The following is a 17,165-nucleotide window of genomic DNA, read 5'->3' on the forward strand; positions in this document are numbered from 1 at the left end:
TTTAAAGTACTGGAGACAGAGATTTGTATGCCATGTTAATCAATTTGAACTTTATCCTGAAAAACATGGGAAACCATCGAAAAAGTTTAGGCAGGTGGGTGACTTGATCAGCAAAATGTTTCTCAAACTTCACCCATTATAACACCTTCATGATTTTTGCCTTATCTTCATATCACCTGTAGTTAATTTACTTAATGTTGTTTAAACCCTTTTATTCTTTTACAAACGTATGTCAAGAGGAAACTCATTACCACCATTGCTTGCCATAACAAATATTCAAAATAAATATATAACTATTAAAGTAGAACAATGTTCATTTATGTACCAACTTTAAATCATCTCATGCAGCACTATGTAAATCTACCAGTTTTGTGCCAGAGTCTTAAGGTCTGTTTGTTTTAATATATTTTGGCCGCACCACCCGTGGCTTGCGGGATCTCTGTTCCTGACCAATGATTCAACCCATGACAGCAGCGAATCTTAACCACTAGGCCACCAGGGAACTCCTGCCGGATTCTTAATGACCGGGTCTTAGATGTCATCTGGAATCTCGTTAGAGAACCACTTGTAAGTGTGAAGAAATTCGAACACAGGCCGAGGGCATAAATTTTGTCTATGCTCTGTAACGCCTACAACCAGCCCGTAGGAAATTTTACTGTGCATACGAATCACCTCGGGACCTTGTAAAACTCGGATTTTGATCCATTATGTAATCTGAAGACTTTGCATTTCTAACAAACCCCTAAATGACATTAATGTTGGTTTCCCAATCACACAACTTTGCAAGGTACGAGATTATACGTCCCTGAAGGGGAGGGACCGTGCCTTAATCTTTAGTATAGTGTCTGGCACAGGCAACTTATCAGCTAACATTCGTTGAAGACAGCACAGAATTTTCTTCCCACAAAAGCAGTCACGTGACTCTCCATATGCCGGCTTCAGATCAGAAGTCTCTCTCACACACACACCACTACTATTCAAAACATTTTAATTTTTCTAAGACAAAACTATATTTGTTTTTATTTTCTACGTAATCTCAGCCTAAAATATAAACTCCATAAGACCAGAGACCTTAGTCTTAAGTATTTCCTAGGTTTCGGTCTCACCTATGTGTGTCCCAGGCCTGGGAGTTAGAGCGGCGAATTCATTGGACAAGGGCTCTGTTCCTAGGAGCTAATGAGCTAATGAGGACCTCACCAAGCAAGAGGCGATCACACCCGGCTTCAAAGCCTATGTCTCCGTAGAAAGGCAGATAGGGAGAAGTCTCCTAAAGCCGCCAGCTTCCACAGTGCAGGAGGCCCTGAAGTTCAGAAGGCTGGAGCCCAGAGGCCGCGGGTGGAATCCGGCGAACCGGGGCTCTTTCATTGGACAGCCAGGATCGGAAGAATCCAAAGTGGAGGGGGGGGAGATGGGCTGTCGCAGTCGTAGTCAGAAGAGGATTATAGAGCGGATATCCGGGCCAGAAAGAGAACCCAAAAAGCGGGAACTTAAATTATCTTCTGAAAACTGCGTTACGAAATTATGCGTCTCCCTATCCTGCGTGTTGGAGGAGTTGGACTGTTCCAACCTCCTCCAAGGAGCAGTAGAGTGCGGTCGGTCGTATAGAGAGTCTCCTCACGTAGGAGGCGTAGGAAAGAGTGTCGCGGGGCAGTCTGGGCCGCTTCCGGCGTCCGCCGCCATCTTGCTTTACTCAAAGGCGGCCGTGACCGCGGGTCAGAGCAAGCTTCAGCCATGAAGCTAATAGCCAGAGCTGGGACCCTCTCGGTGAGTACAGCTGGCGGGCTTGGGGGAGGGTGGGGGAGCAGATTGTCAGCAGCGTCATACGGACCGGAGGTGCCTGGTCTGGGGTCTCGGGGCCTTGGGTTTTGTTCTGCCCTTCAGGTGAATCCTCCCGGCCAAGTGGGCTTCAGGCGGGGTGGTTCGGGCGTTGGAAGGCCAGCTCATGCTCTGAGCAGAGGAGACTTAATGCCGGAAAACCTGAAGAGAGGGGGAGGGCTTAAGAGCGGAGGTGAAGCGACTCAGGTGGGGACACCTTTGAAGGTCACTGCTGCACTTCGCGTGCAGAAGGAGACCGCGAGATCTGGGACGCGGGAGGCCGGCGTAGACCTAGTCCCCCATCCATAACCTATCAACTGCGGCCTCTGCTTCTTGGCGTATCACGGAGCATCAGCTTCCCCATCGGTTAAGTGGGCTTATGAGTAAAATCATAAGGAGGAAATAAGCTAATGCCTTTATAGCTTTTTTCACTGTTCCTGGAACTTGATTGTTACTGTGATGTCCTGGCTGTATGAAGTATGCTTTTCTTGATCTCTTATTAGAGTTTATCCAGGAGGGTTTCTTGGCGTGTCCTCTAGAGCTTCTTAAGGCTCCTCCTTCAAGCCCGAGTGAAACACAGCTGTTGCTTGGGGAAAACTCTAGGGTCAGTGTTATATCAGTGTGAACTGGTGGTTGTCAAGGGGGGACAGTCTCAGTCTCTGAGATTAAAAAAGTTCAGCGAGGCCAGTTTTGCCCCCCAGGGGACAGTTGGCAATGTATCTAGAGACATTTTTGGTTGTAACATCCTGGGGGGGAGTGCTACTGCTGAACATCCTACGGTGCACAAAGCCACCCACAACAAAGAATTTTCCAGCCCAAAGTGCCAAGAGTACCTGGGTTACTGAGTAACCTAGTAACCTTCTAGAAGGAGGTGCAGAAGACCGGAGAATGGAGTTTCCCTGTGCTTAATGTTTAAATAGATAAAATATGAATTACACAAATGGCTGTAATTTAGGCTGTAATTCTCTTACCCTTCTTAGCACCCCTAGACTAACCAGTGATTAATAACCCTTAGAGAGAAGCCCGGTTAGACTGGCAAAAGGCCCCAAAAGTTCTTCCTCCACTGCATCCATCCCCACCTTCCAGGAGAAAAAAGAACTCAAAGATAACAGAGTTGAAGAGGACCAATGTAAACAAATTGCAATAAGCTTGAAAGCAATTGTTGTTTCTACTTATAACACTTATTTTACATAAGAATAAATTTATACATCTTTTGTTATTTAAACAAAATAGTAGTTGTATGGACAATTACTAGGAAAATTCTTTGCAACAGATTTGAATGGGACAAATTATACGAAGTACCTAACCAACAAAGTATCACTGTTCGGGCACATTTGAGAGGAGAGCACCTAAATGTACCTTAGCAATGGAACTATGGATTATTTGAACTGCTGTGCCCACAACAGTTTTTTTACTTTCTGGAAAATCAAAAGCTAGAATCAATAGTAGGGTTAACTGTACCACACCCAGGAAATGAAATTGATGATGATAAAGCAAAGCTAATTGGAATTTATAATTTGAAAGTACTAACAGCAAATGAAAACTAGGAACCAGCTTATGATAGTATAGCACTGATGCTGAATGCACAACAGACAGCCATCCTGGACAACACGGAGTAGAGGCATTGCAGCCTCTGAGGGGGGTCCTTGGGAAACTCTAGCAGCATGTTCATTTGATCCTGGGAGTACCAAGGATTAACTCTCAACATCTCTACTAGTAACCTTAAGATCCTTAGACATAATCAGAATGAATTCTGTGGCATTGTATATCATTTGCCAAAAAAAAACTGAATAAAGTTATGCATTTTGGATCCATTATCTGACATTTAAGAGGACCCCTTTACCCTTCCAGTGGCTGCATATTATATATACTGAGAATCTATTATGGATGAAGCTATTGTTAATCTCAGGGTATATTAGTCAAAGAAGATAAAACCTTTGGTTGTGTAGTCTTAATGTAGTACAGAAGAGAGTGAAGATACTATGGGAAATATTGGGGGCTGGAGGCAGTTTTCTTTGATATACCTTGTCTTTTTTAAAGATTACTAAACATTAAGGAAATGAAGTCATATTGGAAAATAGATTAAAAAGATGAGACTCTTTGGGCAGATAAGGGAAGCAATAATGCTGAAATCTATAAAAGGGTATGAATGTGGCTATTCCACATATTTTCAAAAAATTCCAAAGCATTAGAGCTAGAAAGGACTACTTGAATTTTTACTAAGGTAGTTAAAAGGTAAAAGAAAATACAGTAATTCTTTACATAGTATGAAATGAACATGTTCAACTCAGTATTCCTTCAGGCTCTACAAATCACAAATAACTAGATATTTAAGAGTGGCATGGGTAAACTGGTGGGTAGTAATTTCATAGTAAAGTTAGTCAGCTAAGTCCTCCTATGGAGTTCTTTTACCACTGAACACCCTCTATTGCTTGGGCCCACTTGGATACAATGCACTATTCTTTTGAGAAATGTGGTAACCTATCTTTTTTGTGTTTAGAGATTTTATTCCCTCAAAGTTGCTCCCAAAGCTAAAGCCACAACTGCCCCTGCAGGAGCGCCTCCACATCCTCAGGACCTTGAGGTTAGTCCCTCTGAGTTGCTCACTGGACACATACGTGCCTTACTGTCCTTGGTAATATAAAGACATTAATCACATCCCTACTTTATTTTAAATACAGTTTACCAAATTACCAAATGGTTTAGTGATTGCTTCTCTCGAAAACTATGCTCCTGCATCAAGAATTGGTTTGTTCATTAAAGCAGGCAGCAGATATGAGGACTCCAACAATTTAGGAACCTCTCATTTGCTTCGTCTTGCATCCAGTTTGGTAAGCATCTTTACTACCTCAATATGTTTAGAAATCTGTGGCACCTTGCTCCTACAGAAAAGAAAAACTAAAAGCAACATCCCTATATTAGTTTCCTGGAGCTGCCATAACAAATTACTGCAAACAGCGTGGCTTAAACAACAGGAATTTATCCTCTCACAGTTCTAGAGGCTAGAAGTCAAAGTCAAGGTGTCAGTAGAGCCGTGCTCCTTCTAAAGGTTCTAGGAAGAATCTTGCCTTGTCTCTCCTAGCTTCTGGTGGTTGCCAGCAATCCTTGGCATTCCTTGGCTTGCAGCTGCATCATTCCGATATCTGTCCCTGTTCTCACATGGCCCTCTCTGTGTCTCTGTTTCCAAATATCCCTCTTATTAAATTTTTCCAGTCATATTAGATTCAGGACCCACTCTAATCCAGCATGACCTCATTTGAAATATTTCTATCTGCAAAGGCTATTTCCAAATAAGGTCACATTTGCAGGTTCTGGGTGGACATGAATTTGGGGGGCACTTTCAACCCAGTACAGTCCCCTAATACATCATGAAAAACCACAGGATATTTACCATAGAGAAGCATTAAACTAGTGTCCATCCGAATGTTAGTGCTGGAGCATAAGAAATCAGTAAAAAACAAAATTTTTAATTTTAAAAAAGAAGTGCCAGAAACGGAAAGAAAATTACTGTTTCTCATATGCAAATCTCTTTCTGAATAAATGGATGAATCCAGTAAGCTTGTATTTGATAATGGAATTTTTACCTAAATGTACTTTGTATAAAAATCTATACTTGTGCTTTTTGGTCAACTTTGTTTTATAATTCTAAACTAAAAAGGATTCACTATTCGGTTAGTGTTCCTTTTGAATTTAATGACAATTAGACTTTAGATTTTGACATAAAGTGATGTTTGGCAAGCTTGGCATTTAAAAACTACTAAAAACAATTGTTTTTTCATTTCTAAGACTACAAAAGGAGCTTCATCTTTCAAGATAACCCGTGGAATTGAAGCAGTTGGTGGCAAATTAAGGTTTGTTAAAAATATGTAATCGGAAATAGTGAAAACACCAGAAGATAATCAATTGTAAAGGAACTTTTCTCTGTTATCAAGGTGTTTAACAATTTCTTAAGGCACAAGAAGGAAAAGACTGATGAATTTGCATAAAATGTAAAACATCTTTATGCCTTAAAGTAAAAATTTAAGTACTAGGACTAGATATTTGCAACATATGTAACATAGAGAGGATTATTTGGAAAAATAAAGAACTACAAATTAGGAAAAAACAACCAAGGAGTAAATAGAGGAGAGGAACAGGCTGTTCCCAGAAGAGTAAGACAGAAACAATGATCTTTACTTATAATCAACAGTGTAATACCAATTTATACTGCTGGTGGGAGTATAAATTGATACATCTATATAGGAAAGAATCAAGGAATATCTATTAATATTGAAAATGAGCATATTCTACAATCTAACAGTTTTTAGTCCACACACAAAAAGGGATTCTTTATTGTTATTGAGACCAGAAACAATCTAAATGCCTATCTTTAAAGAGATGGATAAGTGAAGTATAATATAGTAATATGCTGGGACTACTACACAGCAGTTAAGGAATGAACTCAATCTGGTTCAGCATAGCAGACTTAAAAATGTTTTGTGGAAAAACAAGTTTCAAGATTTTTTTTAAGGTATGAGGTTTTTAACAAAATAATATGTAATGCCAATGATTATGTTTGTCTCTAGAGTGGGAGAAGGTGTGAGAGTTAGCCTGGGAATGGTACAAAGAGATCTTCAACTTTAAAGTTGCCCTTTTTTTTAAGTTGGGGTAAAATATACTTAACGTAAAATTTACCATCTTGTATTGTATAGTTCTATGGCAATAAGTGTCATTAAGCAACCATCACCACCACCCATGTCCAGAATGTTTTCATCTTCCCCAACTGAAGCTCTGTAGCTATTAAACACTAACTCCCCATGCCCATCTTCCCCCAGCCCCAGGCAACCACCATTCTGTGTTCTCTTTCTGTGATTTTGACTACTCTAGGTATCTACTATCAGTGGAATCATACAGTATTTGTTGTCCTTTTATGATTCACTTAGCAAAATGCCCTCAAGGTTTATCCATGTGTAATATGTCAGGATTTTCTTCCTTTTTTTTAAGGTTGAAATATTTGTGGTTTTCTTAAGATTTTTAAAAATATTTTAAAAATTTAGTTGAGTGTATTTTTGTTATACTATTATTTATACTTTCTGTACTTCAAAATAATTTTTTCCAAAAGAATTGGTTGATTGAATGAAGATATAAGGGAAAGCTTGTTCTTCTGATTTAGATAATTCACTGTAATTTATTTTTGACTCAGTGTGATTTCAACAAGGGAAAACATGGCTTATACTGTGGAGTGCCTGCGGGATGATGTGTAAGTATCTTTGTGTATTTAGAACATCTGCTTTTTAAGTTGCTCAGTTGTAGTCTTTTTTTTAATGTGGCATTATGACCTCTGGTGTTGGTTTCAGATTATTATTCACAAACTGCCTAAAGTTTAATAATGAGAGCAATACAGTTATGTAGGTTTTAAATTTTTGACTGGTAACTTATCTTCATGTCTTCTGTAGTGATATTCTAATGGAGTTCCTGCTCAATGTCACCACAGCACCAGAATTTTGTCGCTGGGAGGTAGCTGCCCTTCAGTCTCAGCTAAGGATTGACAAAGCTGTGGCTTTTCAGAATCCACAGGCTAGTAAGTACACTTTCAGATTATATTCTGTTGTTTCTAAGATACTGGGTTTTTGAGAAGATCAATGTGTAGAAGAATAAAATTGCTATTGAAATTCTTTTTCTCCTTGGGTTTGAAAATACCCTCTCCAAAAATTTGTCCACTTTTTAAAACATATTGTTCATTTCTAAACATTTGTATTGTTATTTTTCATCTTTGATAGCAAGTAAATTGACTATAGAATCCTAGGCCTTTTGCCTGTGTTGTCCCCCTCCCCCCATCTCCGCACCCATCTACCCTACCGCCCACCCCACCCCACTCCTGGTGTTTTTTCAGTGGTTGTTTTGCTTACACTAAATCTGGCAGCAGTTTATTGTTGCTGCTGCTGCTATTATTGTTTAGCCAACTCACTTTTATTGTGTCTTTCCAAAGTAATTAATTTAAAAAAAACTTTTTTGTATTCATATTTGTGTTTATATAATGTTTAGTTATCTAATCTTGACAAGCACGTCTGGCAAAACAAATCTTTTAAAAAAAAGCACCACTGATTCTCAGAAGTCATAGTGCTTCTGGTAGGAGCGGAAGTGTGCAGGTAGACCACTGAGGTGTAAGCAGGTGACCAGCTGCAGGGGCTCAGAATGGGATGGACTTCTCAGATGCAGGCCTGTCAAGAGGGTCTCCTGTCAAGTGTCTGGAACATAATGTGTGCTTGGTTCCTGTTAGCTCATATTATTTCATGGAGATAACTTTGTTACTCCAGACCTCTACCAAAGAAATAGATAGAATGGTAAATTGTATAAAAGATGATTTCAGTGTCCAGGGTAGCTTTCTTCCCCACTGGTAGTGAGGCTTCAGCCCTCATCCTTTCTGCCTGGAAAGTTATTATAGTCTCCTGGCTTGTGTCTCTGTCCCCAGGTGTACATCTTCCACCAATGGCAATGTACATCTTACATTGTCATTACAATGATCCTTCTGACATGAAAATCCAGTGAAAATCCTTTAAAGGCAAACTCTTTAACTTAGCATATATGGTAACTCTGATGATCTAGCCCCTGCCTCCCTCCCTTGTTTCTTGCTCTCTTTCCCTCCTAGCTGCAATTCCCCTTTGAATCAGACTGTTGTCATACTTTATGCCTTTGTCTGTGTCCTCTGCCTGAAATGCTGTTCCCAGATCATTCACCTGGGAAACACCTACTCATTCTGTAAGACTTATCCCAGATTTTACTTTTATTTCTCCTTTCTAATTCCCACAGCCCTTCCCTAGTGCCCCCGCTGCATTTTTGATATACTGCTAACATCACACCCATAATACTTTATTTTACAGTTTTTCCCCCTCAACATTTTGAGGGCACACATGTGTCTTACTGGTCTCTGTATTTCCAGCACAGTGCCTGGCATGGAGGGACGCCCAAATAATAAGCAAATAAAAGAGACATACCTCAGGCAAAGGCACTGAACCAGGAAAGTAGGAACAGTGCCAGGGAGGTATACAATTTGGCAGTAGCATTTGACCCCTGTAAGCTAGTAATATGACCTAACACGATACTTTCATATCTCCTCTTACCCTGACGACTCCCTTGTTACCTTGAGAGGGAATCTAGAAGTAAGCAAAATTCAGATTAGATGACTTAATCAAGGTCACATGGCAAATCAGTGGCAGAACTGTAATTAGATTCAGACTTCTGAATCTAAAACCCATGTATGGTTTCCAGATGATATCAGGTCGATTAAAGTTAGAGAAGAGTTTAGGTGGACTCTGACATTTAGAAGCTGCTATCATAGAAACTCATTTTTCTCAGCACAATCGAGTGGAAGAATTTTAACAGTTGTTAGAGGTTAAATGAAATTATATTTTCAGTCCTCTTAATACTTGAATTCAATGACCAAAGTTGTATAGTTTAGTTGCTTTCTAGGCTCTAAATGTCATGTTGTCTTTATTTAAATCACACTTCTGTAACTGCTTCTTTACTTACTTTACAGATGTCATTGAAAATTTGCATGCTGCAGCTTACCGTAATGCCTTGGCTAATTCCTTATATTGTCCTGATTATAGGATTGGAAAAGTGACACCAGATGAGGTACTGATAAAACACATTACATTTTTTTAATTTTTAAATTTTATTTATTTTTTTTTACAGCAGGTTCTTATTAGTCATCAGTTTTATACACATCAGTGTATAAAACATGTCAATCCCAATCGCCCAATTCAGCGCACCCCCCCACCCCCCCGCGGCTTTCCCCCCTTGGTGTCCATATGTTTGTTCTCTACATCTGTGTCTCAATTTCTGCCCTGCAAACCAGTTCATCTGTACCATTTTTCTAGGTTCCACATATATACATTAATATGCGATATTTGTTTTTCTCTTTCTGACTTACTTCACTCTGTATGACAGTCTCTAGATCCATCCACGTCTCAACAAATGACCCGATTTTGTTCCTTTTTATGACTGAGTAATATTCCATTGTATATATGTACCACAACTTCTTTATCCATTCTTTTTTTTTTTGCGGTATGCGGGCCTCTCACTGCCGCGGCCTCTCCCGCTGCGAGCTCGGGACGCGCAGGCTCAGCGGCCGTGGCCCACGGGCCCAGCCTCTCCGCGGCACGCGGGATCCTCCCGGACCGGGGCACGAACCCGCGTCTCCTGCATCGGCAGGCGGACTCTCAACCACTGCGCCACCAGGGAAGCCCTCTTTATCCATTCTTTTGTCGATGGGCATTAAGGTTGCTTCCATGACCTGGCTGTTGTAAATAGTGCTGCAGTGAACATTGGGGTGCATGTGTCTTTTTGAATTGTGGTTTTCTCTGGGTTATGCCCCGTAGTAGGATTGCTGGATCATATGGTAATTCTAGTTTTAGTTTTTTAAGGAACCTTCATACTGTTCTCCACAGTGGCTTTATCAGTTTACATTCCCACCAACAGTGCAAGACTGTTCCCTTTTGTCCACACCCTCTCCAGCATTTGTTGTTTGTAGATATTCTGATGATGCCCATTCTAACTGGTGTGAGGTGATACCTCATTGTAGTTTTGATTTGAATTTCTCTAATAATTAGTGATGTTGAGCATCTTTTCATGTGCTTCTTGGCCATCTATATGTCTTCTTTGGAGAGATGTCTATTTAGGTCTTCTGCCCATTTTTGGATTGGGTTGTTGTTTGTTTTTTTAATATTGAGCTGCATGAGCTGTTTATATATTTTGGAGATTAATTCTTTGTCCATGGATTCATTTGCAAATATTTTCTCCCATTCTGAGGGTTGTCTTTTCATCTTGTTTATGGTTTCCTTTGCTGTGCAAGAGCTTTTAAGTTTAAGTCCCATTTGTTTATTTTTGTTTTTATTTCCATTACTCTAGGAGGTGAATCAAAAAAGATCTTGCTGTGATTTATGTCAAAGAGTGTTCTTCCTATGTTTTCCTCTAAGAGTTTTATAGTGTCCAGTCTTACATTTAGGTCTCTAATCCATTTTGAGTTTATTTTTGTGTATGGTGTTAGGGAGTGTTCTAATTTCATTCTTTTACATGTAGCTGTCCAGTTTTCCCAGCACCACTTATTGAAGAGACTGTCTTTTCTCCATTGTATATCCTTGCCTCCTTTGTCATAGATTAGTTGACCATGGGTGCATGGGTTTATCTCTGGGCTTTCTATCCTGTTCCATTGATCTATATTTCTGTTTTTTTGTTGGGACCATATTGTCTTGATTGCTGTAGCTTTGTAGTATAGTCTGAAGTCAGGGAGTCTGATTCCTCCAGCTCCGTTTTTTTCCCTCAAGTTTGCCTTTGCTATTCAGGGTCTTTTGTGTCTCCATTCAAATTTAAAATTTTTTGTTCTAGTTCAGTAAAAAATGGCATTGGTAATTTGATAGGGATTGCATTCAATCTGTAGATTGCTTTGGGTAGTATAGTCATTTTCACAATATTGATTCTTCCAATCCAAGAACATGGTATATCTCTCCATCTGTTTGTGTCATCTTTGATTTCTTTCATCAGTGTCTGATAGTTTTCTGAGTACAGGTCTTTTACCTCCTTAGGTAGGTTTATTCTTTTTGTTGCAATGGTGAATGGGAGTGTTTCCTTAATTTCTCTTTCAGATTTTTCATCATTAGTGTATAGGGCTGCAAGACATTTCTGTGCATTAATTTTGTATCCTGCAACATTACTAAATTCATTCATTAGCTCTAGCAGTTTTCTGGTGACATCTTTAGGTTTCTCTATGTATAGTACCATGTCATCTACAAAAAGTGACAGCTGTACTTCTTCTTTACCAATTTGTATTCCTTTATTTCTTTTTCTTCTCTGATTGCCGTGGCTAGGACTTCCAAAACTGTTGAATAATAGTGGCAAGAGTGGACATCCTTGTCTTGTTCCTGATCTTAGAGGAAATGCTTTCAGTTTTTCACCATTGAGAATGATGTTTGCTGTGGGTTTGTCATATATGGCCTTTATTATGTTGAGGTAGGTTCCCTCTATGCCCACTTTCTAGAGAGTTTTTATCATAAATCGGTGTTGAATTTTGTCAAAAGCTTTTTCTGCATCTACTGAGATGATCATATGGTTATTATTCAGTTTGTTAATATGGTGTATCACGTTGATTGATTTGCGTATATTGAAGAATCATTGCATCCCTGGGATAAATCCCACTTAATGGTGGTGTTTGATCCTTTTAATGTGTTGTTGGATTCTGTTTGCTAGTATTTTGTTGAGGATTTTTGCATCTATATTCATCAGTGATATTGGTCTGTAATTTTCTTTTTTTGTAGTATCTTTGTCTGGTTTTGGTATCAGGGTGATGGTTGGATTTGTAGAATGAGTTTGGGAGTGTTCCTTCCTCTGCAGTTTTTTGGAAGAGTTTGAGAAGGATGGGTGTTAGCTCTTCTCTAAATGTTTGATAGAATTCACCTGTGAAGCCATCTGGTCTTGGACTTTTGTTTGTTGGAAGATTTTTAATCACAGTTTCAATTGTATTACTTGTGATTGGTTTGTTCATATTTTCTACTTCTTCCTGGTTCAGTCTTGGAAGGTATACCTTTCTAAGAATTTGTCCATTTCTTCCAGGTTGTCCATTTTATTGGCATAGAGTTGCTTGTAGTAGTCTGTTAGGATGCTTTGTGTTTCTGTGGTGTCTGTTTTAACTTCTCGTTTTTCATTTCTAATTTCATTGATTTGAGTCCTCTCCCTCTTTTTCTTGATGAGTCTGGCTAATGGTTTATCAATTTTGTTCATCTTCTCAAAGAACCAGCTTTTAGTTTTATTGATCTTTGCTATTGTTTTCTTTGTTTCTATTTCATTTATTTCTGCTCTGATCTTTATGATTTCTTTCCTTCTGCTAACTTTGGGGTTTTGTTTGTTTTTCTTTCTCTAGTTGTTTTAGGTGTAAGGTTAGATTGTTTATTTGAGATTTTTCTTGTTTCTTGAGGTAGGCTTATATAGCTATAAACTTCCGTCTTAGAACTTCTTTTGCTGCATCCCATAGGTTTTGGATTGTCGTGTTTTCATTGTCATTTGTCTCTAGGTATTTTTTGATTTCCTCTTTGATTTCTTCAGTGATCTCTTGGTTATTTAGTAACGTAGTGTCTAACCTCCATGTGTTTGTGTTTTTTACGTTTTTTTCCCCTGTAATTCATTTCTAAACTCATAGCGTTGTGGTCAGAAAAGATGCCTTATATGATTTCAATTTTCTTAAATTTACTGAATCTTGATTTGTGACCCAAGATGTGATCTATCCTGAAGAATGTTCTGTGCGCCCTTGAGAAGGAAGTGTAGTCTGCTGTTTCTGGATGGAATGTCCTATAAATATCAATTAAATCTATCTGGTCTATTGTGTTATTTAAAGCTTCTGTTTCCTTATTTATTTTCATTTTGGATGATCTGTCCATTGGTGTAAGTGAGGTGTTAAAGTCCTCCACTGTTATTGTGTTACTGTTGATTTCCTTTTTTTTTTTTTTTGCGGTACGCGGGCCTCTCACTGCTATGGCCTCTCCTGTTGCGGAGCACAGGCTCAGCGGCCATGGCCCACGGGCCCAGCTGCTCAGCTGCATGTGGGATCTTCCCGGACCGGGGCACGAACCCATATCCCCTGCATCGGCAGGCGGACTCTCAACCACTGCGCCACCAGGGAAGCCCTGATTTCCTCTTTTACAGCTGTTAGCAGTTGCCTTATGTATTGAAGTGCTCCTATGTTGGGTACATATATACTTATAATTGTTTTATCTTCTTCTTAGGTTGATCCCTTGAGCATTATGTAGTGTCCTTCCTTGTGTCTTGTAACATTCTTTATTTTAAAGCCTGTTTTATCTGATACGAGTATTGCTACTCCAGCTTTCTTTTGATTGCCATTTGCATGGAATATCTTTTTTCCATCCCCTTACTTTCAGTCAGTATATGTCCCTAGGTCTGAAGTGGGTCTCTTGTAGACAGCATATATATGGATCTTGTTTTTGTATCCAATTCTGCAAGCCTGTGTCTTTTGGTTGGAGCATTTAATCCATTCACATTTAAGGTAATTATCGATATGTATGTTCCTATGACCATTTTCTTAATCGTTTTGGGTTTGTTTTTGTAGGTCCTTTTCTTCTTCAGTGTTTCCCACTTAGAGAAGTTCCTTTAGCATTTGCTGTAGAGCTGGTTTGGTGGTGCTGAATTCTCTTAGCTTTTGCTTGTCTGTAAAGCTTTTGATTTCTCCATCAAATCTGAATGAGATCTTTGCCGGGTAGAGTAATCTTGGTTGTAGGTTCTTCCCTTTCATCACTTTAAGTATATCATGCCACTCCCTTCTGGCTTGTAGAGTTTCTGCTGAGAAGTCAGCTGTTAACCTTATGAGAGTTCCCTTGTATGTTATTTGTCATTTTTCCCTTGCTGCTTTCAATAATTTTTCTTTAATTTTTGCCAACTTGATTACTGTGTGTCTCAGCGTGTGTCTGCTTGGGTTTATCCTGTATGGTACTCTGCACTTCCTAGACTTGGGTGGCTATTTCCTTTCCCATGTTAGGGAAGTTTTCGACTATAAGCTCTGCAAATATTTTCTCGGGTCCTTTCTTTCTTCTCCTCCTGGGACACCTATAATGTGAATGTTGTTGTGTTTAATGTTGTCTCAGAGGTCTCTTAGTCTGTCTTCATTTCTTTTCATTCTTTTTTCCTTTTTTCTGTTCTGTGGCAGTGAATTCCACTATTCTTTGTTCCAGGCCACTTATCCATTCTTCTGCCTCAGTTATTCTGCTATTGATTCCTTCTAGTGTACTTTTCTTTTCAGTTATTGTATTGTTCATCTCTGTTTGTTCTTTAATTCTTCTAAGTCTTTGTTTTTTTTTTTTGTTTGTTTGTTTGTTTTGGGCCTCTCACTTTTGTGGCCTCTCCCGTTGTGGAGCACAGGCTCAGGACGTGCAGGCTCAGCGGCCATGGCTCACGGGCCAGCCGCTCCGCGGCATGTGGGATATTCCCGGACCAGGGCACGAACCCATATCCCCTGCATCGGCAGGCAGACTCTCAACCACTGCGCCACCAGGGAAGCCCTAGGTTTTTGTTAAACATTTCTTGCATCTTCTCAATCTTTGCCTCCATTCTTTTTCCGAGGTCCTGGATCAATCTTCACTATCATTCTGTATTCTTTTTGTGGAAGATTGCCTATCTGCACTTCATTTAGTTGTTTTTCTGGGGTTTTATCTTGTTCCTTCATCTGGTACATAGCCCTCTGCCTTTTCATCTTGTCTGTCTTTCTGTGAATGTGGTTTTTGTTCCACAGGTTACAGGATTGTAGTTCTTCTTGCTTCTGCTGTCTGCCCTCTTGTGGATGAGGTTATCTTAGAGGCTTATGCAGGTTTCCTGATGGGAGTGACTGGTGATGGATGGGTAGAGCTGACTGTTGCTCTAGTGGGCAGAGCTCAGTAAAACTTTAATCTGCTTGATTGCTGATGGGTGGGGCTTCGTTCCCTCCCTGTTGGTTGTTTGGCCTGAGGGAACCCAACACTGGAGCCTACAGTGGCTCTTTGGTGGGGCTAATGGCAGACTCTGGGAGGGCTCACGCCAAGGTGTACTTCCCAGAACTTCTGCTGCCAGTGTCCTTGTCCCCACTGTGAGCCACAGCCACACTCCGCCTCTGCAGGACACCCTCCGACACTAGCATGTAGGTCTGGTTCAGTCTCCCCTGGGGTCACTGCTCCTTCCCCTGGGTCCTGATGCACACCACACACTACTTTGTGTGTGCCCTCCAAGAGTGGAGCCTCTGTTTCCCCCAGTCCTGTTGAAGTCCTGCAATCAAATCCCACTAAGCTTCAAAGTCTGATTCTCTAGGAATTCTTCCTCCTGTTGCCAGACCTCTAATTTGGGAAGCCTGACATGGGGCTCAGAACCTTCACTCCAGTGGGTGGACTTCCATGGTATAAGTGTCCTCCAGTCTGTGAGTAACCAACCCACCCAGCAGTTATGGGATTAGATTTTGCTGTGATTGCGCCCCTCCTACTGTCTTATTGTGTCTTCTCCTTTGTCTTTGGAGGTGGGGTATCTTTTTTGGTGAGTTCCAGTGTCTTCCTGTCGGTGGTTGTCCAGCAGCTAGTTGTGATTCTGGTGTTCTCACAAGAGGGAGTGAGCACGTCCTACTCCACCATCTTGGTTCAGGCTCCAACACATTACATTTTAAAATGTGCTTATTTTCACATTAAATTGAATGTTCATCTACCACTTCAGTTTCATTTGCTAGTTTTTCATGTCTTCTAATTTAAGAAATTCTCTTGCTTGCTTTTTTTCCATCAGCTTGCTTTTTTTTTTTTTTGGCCATGCCATGCAGCTTGTGGGGTACTAGTTCCCCTACTAGTGATTGAACTGGTGCCCCCTGCATTGGAAGAGCAGAGTTCTAACCACTGGACTGCCAGGGAATTTCCCATCCATCAGCTTGCTTTTTAATTAAAATTCCATCTGAACAATATTTGTGTATCTTTCAACTAAAAAAGGTTTTCTTACAAAATGGACATGTTCCTTATAGATATTTCAGAAAATAAAGGGGGAGAAAAGATATCTCACACACCTAAAGGCACTCATTCTTAGCACATAGGTGTATTTTTCTTCTAGACCCTTTTCTATGTATATCTATCTTTTAAACAGTATGTAAGTGTTTAAATACCATAGTCTTGTGACTAAAAGTCTTCCTTTAACCACTCTGAATACATAGGTAGGAATGAACCCCACTTTCTTGCCTCCCATTCTGGCATCAGCCTGCTCACCAGCTCATTTACCTTCTCTAGCACACCTGCTTCACTTTGCTGGCAGTACAGATTTGTCACATGTCACAGCCATGTATATATCATAAAACTTTGTTTCCAAATTGTGAAACTTTGAGCATTAAATTTGCAAGTGTAGATATGTGTATATGATCTTAATTTCATACTCCTACCACTCACCCACCCCCCAAAAAACTTTTTACCAAGAGACATTAAGAGAAAAACTGGGAATTATCAACACTTTCAAAGTATATATGACTCAGAAATTAGGTTTTTATTTTCATTTCTGGTTATCCACTACAGAAAACTGAATTTTGTATCCCTTTCCTCTTTTGACTTATCTCCTAGTTAAGAAAACTATCCAGTTATCGGTTTAATGCCTACCATTCATATGGTACTATTAAAAAAAATTATAACTGATGTCATCCAACTTGGAACAGCCAACATTTTTCATAAGATTGGCCTCTAGTAAGTTTTTGAAGTTTTTCAGAAATCAAATTCACTCTTGTGAAGATATATTATTGAAGATATATTATTGAGGTAGCTAAAAGGATGCACATAACAAAACATTTACCTACAAGGATGTCCATTGTGGCATTGTATGTCATT

The 17,165-nt window shown here is 39.8% G+C and overlaps 1 protein-coding gene across 1 annotated transcript in view; it reads left to right on the forward strand.

Moving 5' to 3' along the window:
• Positions 1-1,398: 1,398 nt before the first annotated feature.
• The window catches only part of UQCRC2 (ubiquinol-cytochrome c reductase core protein 2), a 34,150-nt gene continuing 18,383 nt past the window's right edge, over positions 1,399-17,165 (forward strand). The window contains exons 1-7 of the mRNA XM_059037021.2: positions 1,399-1,764; positions 4,316-4,399; positions 4,497-4,646; positions 5,602-5,666; positions 6,998-7,054; positions 7,251-7,375; positions 9,332-9,429. Of these exons, the coding sequence (XP_058893004.1) occupies positions 1,732-1,764; positions 4,316-4,399; positions 4,497-4,646; positions 5,602-5,666; positions 6,998-7,054; positions 7,251-7,375; positions 9,332-9,429 (612 nt within the window). The 5' untranslated portion in view covers positions 1,399-1,731. The remainder of the gene's footprint in view (positions 1,765-4,315; positions 4,400-4,496; positions 4,647-5,601; positions 5,667-6,997; positions 7,055-7,250; positions 7,376-9,331; positions 9,430-17,165) is intronic.

This window comes from Kogia breviceps, chromosome 14 (genome assembly GCF_026419965.1).
Source record: "Kogia breviceps isolate mKogBre1 chromosome 14, mKogBre1 haplotype 1, whole genome shotgun sequence".
Lineage (NCBI taxonomy): Eukaryota > Metazoa > Chordata > Mammalia > Artiodactyla > Physeteridae > Kogia > Kogia breviceps.